The following is a 12,023-nucleotide window of genomic DNA, read 5'->3' on the forward strand; positions in this document are numbered from 1 at the left end:
CTGTGGATCTGAATTGTAGGCATTTCATCCTTGGGATGAGGAGTGTCTAGGAACTCTCCAACAATCCTGTTCTTGGTGTAATTAGGAGGAAAAAATAGAATTCCTGGTTACCAGGATTTTTTCCCCAAAGAATCCTTTATCAAAGCCCACACAAAATTTTCCAAAAGAAAGGCATTAAAATTGATCATTAAAAATGAAAGTAAAAAGGTGCTGGAGAAGTGTGGTCTGCAATGTTAAAATGCTGGAACTTTGTCAAGCAGCAGTGGCCACCTTGCAGTCCATGCTATCTCTCCCTATATATTTTTTAAACTAGACATTTTGAAATCATGTTGAAGAGAGCTAATAGGGCTTGTCAGTCATCAGAGGATTACTAGGGTGTGAGGATGAGAATGGGCACAACAGCTAGAATAATGCCCAAATCAGTAATAAATGACCAAAAGGTTTTTCCTGCCACTATAATTAGATCACTCTGGTTCCTATATGGAAAATAACTATGGTGGCAAAAAGGGAAACACCACTTGAGGGTGTTGCAGAATCACTACAGGAGGTGGCATTGAGGGTGAAAAGCCTCCTATTCTAGGTTTTAGGAAGGTTTCCACCTTAAGTATAATCTGAAGGCAGATATAAAGTTGGCCAACATAAGAAATAGCGTCTATCATGTACTCCAAATAAACTTGTACACACCAATTCCTGAAGGACTGAAGTTCTATGAATAGTTTCATGGAATCCCTAAAAAGATACTACAGCCTTTTCTCCTGTGCTGTTTGTACCATTCTTAAGTTTCTTAAAATTGATAAGATACTCTCAAGACTTTCTTTTCTTTATTTTTGAACACAATGAAAATAAAAACAGATCCAGAAACTATGAATCATTCCTCTAATTCCATAACTCAGGAGGCTGAGGCAGTGGGGCAATCACATAGTAAGAACTTGTCCCAAAGAAAAAGTATACATTACATACACGTGTATAATGAACTTCAGAGATGTACTCTGATAATGTGGTTTTATGTGGGTTTGGGCCAGCCTGGTCTATAATATCAATATCCATTCCAGACAGTTCTAGAGTAAGAATCAAAATATGAATAACAAAAAGAAAAAGATTATTTTATGGTATATTTCATTCATGTTGTAAAGGACTATGAGAGAATTGAGTTCTGGTATCTGTTTCAATCCAGGAGAAGACATGCACTGTGTAAGTAAATTACAAAGAGAGGTATAATTTACCAAATAACTAAGTGAGAAAAATTACTGTCAAACTGCCAGCAAATGAAACTAATCAATAAGAACATACATGAAATAGCCAGCAAGTAGTTATGAGTTCACTTATGAAAATAAAAATTAAGAAAAATTGTAAGCAACTAAACTACCAGTAGACCCATATTCAGTCTAAAATTGTAAGGAAAGTTTCCAAGCAAAGATCACAATGTAGCTTGACTAATGCGGGAGTGTCATATATCAGTCTGTTGATTTCATTGGTTAAGCAATAAAGAAACTCCTTGGCCCTGATAGGTTAAAACATAGGTGGGAGGAGTAAACAGAATAGGATGCTGGGAGGAAGAGGAAGTGAGCTCAGACTCAACAGCTCTGCTCTCTGGAGCAGAGGCCCTGCTTCGCTCTCCTGGGCAGACGCATGAAGCTCAGACCCAGGATGGACGTAGGCTAGAATCTTCCCGGTAAGCGCACCTTGGGGTGCTTACACACATTATTAGAAATGGGCTAAATTAATATGTGAGAATTAGCCTAGAAGAGGCTAGATAGAAATGGGTCAAGCAGTCTTTAAATGAATACAGTTTGTGTGTTGTTATTTCGGGCATAAGCTAGCAGGCAGCTGGGGTAATAGGGACGCAGCCCCGCCGCTCCTATTTCAACACTTGACCTCCAAGAGGATCACACAGTTCTTGACACGTGATGCATGTCCAACACTTGTTAAATAAGATTAAGCAACAGAATTTGGTGAGGAATAATTTCAACGGCAAAGAAAGTCACTGCCTCACTATAAATCCATGAAATAATTTATAGATACTTTCTTGAGTGAACATTAAGGTAGAATAGGTGATGTGGACCACATGGTGACCACTGTTGTTTGACAAACTTTGTACACCACAATTCTCCAATACCCTATTGCTTTTCTTTTTAATCACCCACAGTATGTGTTCTGGGAGTTCCCTTATGCTTTTTCTTCTGGGAAATTTTGTGTGGGCTTTGAAGGATGAAAATGTATATAATGGCAGTCTCTTCAAACAAAATAATTTTTTTGGAAAAACTTCCCACCACTTTGCAATCATATAGAGTGATGAATGCACAGAGGAATCCCTATTGTATCTTCCTGATTACACCAAGAACAGAAAACTTAGAGATTTACTAACTAGACACACCTGAACCCAAAGATGAAAAGCGTACAATTCAGATCCAGAGCCCAAGGCCATTAAAGCAAAAGTTTAGTTAATAAGTATGGAGAAATCAGAATGGTATATAATGGAAAAAGGGTAAGAAATCAAACCCTTCCATTTGGGAGCATATGGGGGAAACAGGTCCATATAGTAAGACTAAGACACAAAGGAACACAATCATGGAACAGCTCAGTGCTTCCACTACATCATGCCCCTTGAGGAATAAAAATTGCTCTTAAACTGTAGTAGAGAGTCTGATCTCCAAAGACATCCTTTTCCCAGGTCAGTCTGGCAAGAGGAACTTGTGGCCTTTTCACTGATGTGAGAGGGTTCTTAGTGGAGTTACTGAGTCTTTGAGAACAAAAGGCATTTAGATACTTGCTCAGCGATATATTGGCTCTACTTGAAGGCAAGAGTCCTTTTCAGGCTTAGCCACAGAAGGAAAGGTATCACAGAGAAAATGGTACCTATCTGAATTCGCTCATGACCTGGATGTGGTAGCAAGGGGATCTGTGTCTTCCTGCACTGAGGAAATAGCTCCGTTGCCTATAGTCCCTTCACCTAAAAGAGGCACCCATTGGACTTTGGGGACTGAAGGGTCACAGCAATAGAAGCACTGCTATAAGACAAGCAACTAAAGGAAGGCAAAAGAAAAATCTGTATCTTCTTCGATTCATGATGTGTATGCAATGGCATAGCCATATGGTCATCAAATTGGAAAACCACTAACTGGCAGATAGATGACAAAAGACATTTGTTCAAGGGAGGCATGGATGGAAATGACAAAACATAGCAAAGATATCAAAATTTATGTAACCGATGTAAACATGCACACAGGCAAGACAGACAATGATACCTAAAAATAATGAAATAGCAGACAAATTGACATCATGCTAAATAAATTAAGACTGAAATATTAAAACTTTTAAGGGAACAAATTTATAATAAATTATTAAGGAAGATATATTACACAGTTGGTAAACTTGAGAGTTTACCAATAACACTAAAAAAAGAGGGTAAATGGAGAACCAAATTAAATCATGACAACGTTATAAGAATAACTTAAAATGAACCCAGACTGGAAAAATTAAAAAACTTGAGCATATTAGCATAATTAGTAAAAATGAAATCCTAAAATTACATACACATTGGGATACACACATGATTAGATAAAAGGAACCTTAAGATATCGTGGGAGCCACTGAAGACTGCCGCCTTTGTCCAGCACTTAAAACTAGATCCAGACATCAAGTACCAGTTATAACATGATATTCTGAACAATTTAATTATAAACTACAAATAGATTTCATTGGAGCCTTGAATACTCACAGGGCCTATCTGCCTGCATAGTCCTTGGATTAGCTATAGAAAGTCATAGACCAGTATTGGGAAGCCAGAAACAGCTGCCCAGTGATTATTGAGTCACATCAAGAAACACAATTTACACATTCTAAAGTCCACAGGTGGTCCCAGACTATTGATATACTGTGTGTCTTCCATTTAGCATATAACCCAACTGCAGCTGTTAATACAGAAAGATGGAATGGACATCTTAAAACCAAGTTATTACAATTCAAAGATACCCCTTGAAAAGGCTATTGCAATTGCATGCTGTGAGTTATATAGTAGACAAAGATTGAACAGAGTTTCTCCCTTAGAAGAAGCTATTAACTCGGGGACAGAACAACAACCAGATATTTCCTGAATATATAGAATAATTCCCCATAAATGTGTTTACAGGGACAGAAATATTTAAAGGTGACAGAAGTTGTGGCACTAGTTGTGGAGCTAGTTCTAGTAGATCAGACTGGCCTCGAACTCACAGAGATCCTTCTGCCTCTGCCTCCCAAGTGCTGGGATTAAAGGTGTACACCACCATTGTCTAGCTTGAAAGAAATATCTTTTAAATCATCCTTCCACCTTACAATGAAGAACTAGGAGAGAAAGAGATTCAAGATGTCAGATATGTCAGCACACATTCCTCTCAGTACTTTTGCCCTCATACATACAGTAGACAAATCCTGTGTTTGTCTACCAGTACAATAAAGCTATAGGGGTTTTAAATAATAAAGTATACAATTATCCAGATTCAGACCAGAATGAGGAGCCAGGTTACTCGACTAAGGAGACATCAACAACAAACACATGAGACATGGTTAGGAAAACACCATGGAAGCATTTTTCTCTCTTGGAATACAATACCACTACCATATGGATTCAAATGCTCAAATTTACTTTTTGGACTATAAACACAACTGAATAGGATAAACATGACCACAGTGTTTCTGGCCTACCTACCCTACTAAGGTAAGATGGACATGCGAAATAACCACCTGAGAGGAAAGGCAGAAATGTTGAAAGTTACTGCATTGTGGACACAACAATCAGTATCTACCACCTGAGGAGAACCCATGTAGACACCCAGAAATTTTGTAACTGCATGGTGTTTTCTGGAACTCAGATTATACCTTAGCACACATAGTCAGCCATGTTTTGCACAGATATAGCCTATTTTTAATGTAAAAGGTCTCAACCCCCATAAAAGACTCTCTGGAATGTGTACGAACTTATGCAAAAAGGACTAATGTACTGACTAATGTCACCTCTTGCATATGGGACAAACTCTCTTCAAACTGCCATGTCATCCATCAATGGCTACAGGTTCAACTGGACCAGCACTATACAAGGTTTAGTACACTGCCAAAAAACAAATTTAAGTGGTGGAAGAGACAATGGAGTAACCTAACTGATCCACTGGTATTTTTCATACACCATCCTCAGAAGATTTACAACTTGACAACTACATTTACTGATGTATTTTTAAGGAAAATTATGAAACCATAAGAACAATGGATTCCACTAATTATCAATGGTACACTGGAAAAATTCTTCAATGAGAAAGAATTTTTGTAGCTATAATATCGTGCATACACTCTACAATAAGAAAACAATAGACTTCCCAATTCCTATGGATATACATGCCAGGAACATCACATATTGGCTCCTTCCAGAATATGGAACACTAGTTCCTAGTCTATTAAAATTTCAGCCTGAACTTACACTGGTTCCCAAAGTGCTTTTTGGGCATACAGATTCCTTGTGATTATTTTAGCCTTGTTTAATAAACTTCATTTTAGAAGAAACTATGACAATAAACTCCAGAGACTACTATCACCACAGAAGGAACAAACCAGGTGTATGATTCCATCAGACACATCTGTGTAAGCCATGATTAAAGAAACTTCTTCAGGAAATGTTTCATCCCCATGATGACACCTCAGGCTACATTTATTGTATACTATATACTTAGTTCTGCCCCATAATGCCATTGCCATTTTTGCCAAAAGAGGGGATCTATATACATTGATCATAAACCAGAGGTGGACGCCTCTGGAGACTCAATAAACTTCCAAATGCTTTACATTCATGGTTTGTTTTTTCTTATTAACATACAAAATAAGCCCTGAGAAACAACATTGGAATCTAATTATGAAGCTTACTGGACTCCTAGATGCTCTTTTCATTAATAAAAGAAACATTACCTGCCCCACAGCCATGACCCCCATGCTCTTACTTGACACTGATCAAGTTAGGTTGAAGCTATACTATGGTTGCCTTAGCTCAGAGTCCTAGAGCTCCAACCCTGCTATACTCTCCTTTACAACATTTTCCTTTGAAAATGATTACATTTAATTTCTAAATGTGTTTTCAACTTGGTGCATACTAAACCTGGAGAAACATAAATTTGGGAAAATACATATATGCTAGAGGAATCACAACAATATCCTGTGACCTACATAGTTTTGACCATTTTGCTTAATAACTGTATGTTTCAGTCCCTGAAATTCATTTTCTTGCATTTATTTTTCTATTAGTAGTTGGGATATATAGTGTATGCTTTCTCCTTTTCCTGCTGTGGCCTGAATTTGCAAACTGCTGTGAAAGAGTTGATGATTCTTATGTATGGTCCCCATCAGCACTATTTATGCCTCAAGGACCAGGGAAAAGAATGAGCATAGTTTTTTTTCTTTTTTTTTTAAAAAAAAGCCTTTTAGATATGTAAAAGTAGTTTAATCAGGAACCCTACAACCCAAGGCTGTACCTGACAACCAGAACCAAGTGGTATCACTCACTCCAAATAACTAGATATAGCCCAAGATCCCCATGATGTCCAAAGTAAATAAGCAGATATCAAGAGCAATGCTCTGCTCTGCACATGTGGAGAGACATCATCATCTAGATTGGTCCAGTGACTAAAGCATCTCCCCCAGTATCATGTCCCTGAATCAGAGACTTTTGTTAGAGTCTGAACTTTAGCTAAGGTACGTGACACAGTTGAGCAGCCTTGGGGAACTAGGCTTAGGAACACACCAATTTAGAGTGTGAACTTTTGTGATGACTGGCAACATAATAAGATACAACTTTTGTTATACTAACTATGTTCATAAAAGTTAGAATCACTTTCCTGATTGATGATTAGATATTTAGATGTAAGTCTGCATCAGAGTGAAGATAGAAAAACTTTGCTAAACCAGAGGCAAGATAACATATTTTAAAAGAAACATTGTATGTTTCTTTAAAACCAGAAACACCAGATCCCCTGGACTTTGAGTAGGATGCTGTTATGAGCCTCCTGACTTGGGTGTTAAGATAGGAACTCAGGTCATCCCGAAGAAGAACATGTGCTGAACCACCTACCAAGCTTCATAATATTTTATCTAAGAGTCTAAAAGTCTTTTACAGATTAACAACAAGTGAAATAAATACAGTAAATAAATCATCCTTGGAAACACAATGCATCAATGTTAAGATGTTGTATATGGTCAGTTTGCACCACAAACTGAATACAATCCAAAGACAATGACCCAAAATTTATAACAGAAAAGGTAATTTCAGAGTCACATGCAAAGCTGAAAAACTTTCAGAATGCTATATGGGATTATCAAAAAAAAAATAGTACACATACTGACATAATGTGACTTCTATATTTACCACAATAATCAAGAATGCATACAATATTTGTGAAAGAAAAAAGAAGACAGAAAAAGTCGAAAACAAAATCAGGTAAATAAAGTAAACTTTTAATCTAAATACCAAAGGAGACTCATCCAGAAAAACTGTGATTTTAACCAATATGTGTACAGAAATTTAATAAATACAAACTTTACAACTCCCACAAAATTAACTCAAAGTGTTACGCGTCTGACTCTCTAGCTACTGATAGTTCTTCCAGAAAGACTCCATGCTCTAGAATTCACTTTGCAAACAAAGGTGATCTCCTCTAGAACTTACTATGGCTCTATAGTCCCTCATGTTCCTTTGTGGTTTCAGGCAAACTGAGCCCTAGTGAAGTCCAATCAAAATGTAACGTAGAAGAATAATTTAATGTCTGCCATATGGATTATGGCACAAGATGTGGCATCTGCCCAACATCATGCAAACCTGAGATACCTCTGCAGCCCAGAAATTCCTTTTATCCCCTTGAACTGGACTTCACTAATCCACACCCATGGTGGCTGATAGTAGCAGACAGTTAACAGCATTCTAAACATGTATTGCTGAAGAATGATGCCCATTATCTCCTTTCTACCATTTTCTAAACTCTGTAACATTTATAAGACAAACCTGCACGTGGAATGCAACATTCAGAATTTCTAGAAACCAGGCCTTCAGCTTTCCAATCCGTCTTTTCACTGTACACCAAAAGTAATGCCTGTGTGTATACACTTGACAGTGATATTACAAGCATCCTAACCTCCCATACCAGGGTGGTGGAGCCTTTTCCTCCCCAGGGAATCCATACTCAGTGAGTCACAGAGGCCAAGGGACACTGACCAGGTCAACACAGAGACCAACAGAACCAGTATGGTTCATGGTCCATCCCAGTTCCAGAAGCTCTGATAGTTCATTCAACCTGTGCATCCTGACTGGGGACAGTGGCCTGTACATTCACCACAGCATAGCTTGTGGTCTTTACAGCTTCCTATAGCAGAACCAGAGGAGAATTCTAGAAAGAACCTGTAAGCTACTTCTCATAGGTACTCCTTACTGCTAAACCTTCTCAGGGTCCCTCATAAGCTAGAACCACCTAGTTGGGCCCCGCAAAATTAGCAGTTACCCTATTGGGTAAGCTGATATTAAATGACTCAGATAGCCGAGGCCTTCCCAGTTCTCTCCTTCCACCCTAGGGTCAGACAGGGCGCTAGTTTAGTAGAATCTTCCATTTTCCCAGAGCACGTTCTGTTGCTCTTACAAGGCACAGGGTCCATTGTGCACACTCCATTACACAATCAATGTCTAGTGTAGTCAAACACAGGTCACATTCAAACAGTTACTGTAGTGAAAGCAAAAGGAGGTCACAGATTAGAAAACAATGAAGGGCCTAAGGGAGGACTTAGACACAGGAAAGAGACAGTGAAAATGATGTAATCAGAATTACCAAATGTTATGTTAAAAAGTTGAAACAAGCTTTATGGCCATGTGCTCCAAAGACAGTGAATAGGCATTAGAGCACACCAAGTACTACTCATGTCTTTTCTCCCATTCTGCACATCTTAAACTTGGAAAACACATTCATGTTAGGCAGGGCCACACAATTTTATTCAGTTCTTCTATTTTGGAAGAACTAGTGTAACTACAGTAATTTGGTTTCACTAAAGTTCAGTTCTTTATCTGGATTCTTAACTGCCTGGTCTGTGAACACAAGATGTGGCCACTCAGGACAGTTTTTGATCACCTAATACTTATCACCTTACTACTCATTGCTAATGTCAATTACTGTCAAAGCAGGAAAGCTTCCCTTTCTGTGCTGTGACAATACCTGCTTTACAGTTGGTCAGTTAACTCAATTCTTACACAGGTCCTGCTTCATTTGTAAATTCACAATAAAAATCTAAAGAAGTTGGAGGACACTAATTCACTGGTCTAATTTTCCTTTTCACTGACTAGTCAAGACTCAGCCTGAAAGGAGTTGCAGGACAGTCTTCCCAGCCCCAGGCAGCAGAGGCAGTATTAGGTATTCAAAGCAATTCTCAATTACAGAGGGAGAGGCAAGCCTGAGCTACAGGTGACATTCATCTAAACTTGTAATTCTCAACTTTCCTAAGGCTGTGACTCTGTAAAATAGTTCCTGTTGTGGTGGTGAGCCACCAACTATAAAATTATTTTCACAGCTACTTCATAACTATAATTTTGCTGTTGTTATGAACTGTAATATAAATATCTGTCTTTTCTGATGGTCTTAGGCCACTTTTGTGATAGCGTCATTTGATCCCCCACTCTAAACTGATTAAATAAATAAAGAGCACTTAAGAAAAAAATGGAATGAAATTCTTAATGACTGGGAAACATTGGAAAATAGAAACAAATAGAGATTAGAGCAGTAATGTATTTAAAGAAAATGAAACTTAAAAATAATACCAATAATTGACTTTTTAAAATGATTAAAAATAACTGGAAGAGCACACAGCTATACTGACTTTGAAACAAAGTAAGTGCTTCCCTGGTATCGAGAATAACATTAATAAGACATTGTATGACTTTGTCCCCTGTAAAGTCTTAGTTGCTGAGTGTGCTTTAAGCTGACAAAGATTTATAGCCAATGGTCTGCGCTTTAAACCTCTGAGCAGACTTAACTGAGTCAATCAGGATTGCATATAATTGCATGGAAGAGTTCCCCAACTGGAAACTGAATACTTAGTAGCTCAAGCTATCCTCCCTAAACTACACAAACTCATTAATTCTGTCTGTCTTCCTTTACATGGAAGGAATTCATACACGCTGGTTAATTACACAGTAAGTCACCCACATGTCCCATCAAGTCCTTCTTTATAATGGGAACATGTGCAGTGCACTTCAGTCATTGATCTAGCTATTGCCTAATCTTATTTCCCCCTACACAGTCTGTGTAACACAAACTGGTAATTTTAGAACTGTGGTGCTGCAGAGCTGTAATCCAAGAATTTAGGGTGGTTAGTCTACAGGCAGGGTTCAAGTCCACCTCAGTCTACATAGGATATTTGGCTCAAAACCACTTTTCTGAGACTGGAGATGCAGCTGTTCTAGAGAATTAATATACCTTTATGGCACATCAGGACCTAAAGTTGTTTGTGACTCTGTAATGGCCCCTTGAGCAGCACCTTAGAGGCCATTCTTTGATGGGAGGTGGGCTTTTGGCTGGTTATAAATTAGGGTTGTCTCCTTTGTTATGGGAATATAGTTTAATGGCCAGTTAATCCTGGTAAACACTTGCATTTTATAAGACTAATCTCTAGCAGGCACGCGGTTAGCAAACTACTTATCTTTGGAGCCTTTTGGTAGGCAACCGTGCCCTACCTAAATTCTACTTTGTGTGACTTAAAGTATCCTATTGGTATATCTTATACCATCAATTCCATTATCACCAATTCTACGCTTCTACATCACGGTTTAGCAGCGGAGAGCTATCCTCAACAGGAGATACCGTTTTACAAGCTCTACAGAATCAACTCCAGCCAGATCCTAAACGTAAATGCTAAAAATGGGAACATCTGGAAGATACTAGGGCGACTAGGGCTCTCCGAATTTGGCAAATCTGCCCTCGATAGTGACAATTCAAGGACCACAGGTGCCGGCATTTCACAGCGGCGTCCAAAACAAGGATATTTCTAAGTGCAGCCACACTCCCAGTGATCTGCCAGACGCAGCCCACGGAGTGAAGTTATTCAGAGGCTGCCGCCCTAGCCCAGGGAGTTGCAAGGATTACCAGGCAGGGACAGAAAGGACATGCAGTAACACGCGAAATTCTGTCTGCCCGCCGATTAAACTCAGGCTGGGGGAGGCCCCACCACACCGTTTCCCCAGGCTCAGTCTGGGCACCGCAGCCCCTCGCTCACCATGGCCGGCCACTCCTTTCCGTCTGGGGACCGCAGTCTCTTGTTTACCATGGCGCGGCTGCCAGGTGAGTCCACGGTCTCTGCACAGCAGAACGAGGACGACGTCCGACTTCCTCAGCAGAGGCACCGAGCAGAAGCCTGGCCCCCGGAAGAACTCTATCTGACAGGCGGGTCCACTCGAGGTTCTGATTGGCTAGTGAGATCTGAGTGACAGGACCGTGGTTCACAGCCCTGGCTTCCTACCAAAACACAGATCTGTCCCAGATTGGCTGGAAATCTGTGCCAAATGATTTAGCAAGGCTCTTGTTAATGTAAACCGATGGACTGATTCAATTTTAAAAGGAAGTGAAAGACCCTCGAAGAGGACTTTCTCTCAGGAGGAGACCTCCCCGATGCCAAGGAACAGGCCGAGACCTTACGGATGCAAATCGCAAGAGGTTTATTGGGTAAACACAGGTACCTGCGGGCGGCAAGTCTTTCGGAGGACTTGCGCGCCTGCCCACTGGAGGGCGGGCTTTTATAGGGAAGAGCAAAAAGCAAGTTTACAGAAGCAAAAGCGTGGTTATCGGAATGAGGGGGGGGGGGGATGAATGGTTTCCTCTCTCAGCATGGGTGTCAGCAAAAGTCATCCTGTTCCTATCTTATTGATATCCTGCCTTACAGTCTTCCTATCTCATAGACATCCTGCTCTCTCAAGCACATGGGATGTTCTTATGAGAGCAGGCTGGCTGCTGATCCGGAGAATTTTTTTTTTTTTTTTA

General features: G+C 39.6%; 1 protein-coding gene across 2 annotated transcripts in view; it reads right to left on the minus strand.

Moving 5' to 3' along the window:
- LOC126515450 (zinc finger protein 431-like) overlaps positions 1-11,398 on the minus strand; it is a 32,476-nt gene extending 21,078 nt beyond the window's left edge. For both annotated transcript variants that reach the window (XM_050165092.1, XM_050165093.1), the window contains exon 1: positions 11,263-11,398. In XM_050165092.1, coding sequence (XP_050021049.1) covers positions 11,263-11,313 — 51 coding nt within the window. In that variant the 5' untranslated portion in view covers positions 11,314-11,398. The remainder of the gene's footprint in view (positions 1-11,262) is intronic.
- Positions 11,399-12,023: the final 625 nt, after the last annotated feature.

Source organism: Alexandromys fortis, unplaced genomic scaffold (genome assembly GCF_014885135.2).
Source record: "Alexandromys fortis isolate MF-2015 unplaced genomic scaffold, M_Fortis_MF-2015_v1.1 scaffold_121, whole genome shotgun sequence".
In the NCBI taxonomy this organism is placed as follows: domain Eukaryota; kingdom Metazoa; phylum Chordata; class Mammalia; order Rodentia; family Cricetidae; genus Alexandromys; species Alexandromys fortis.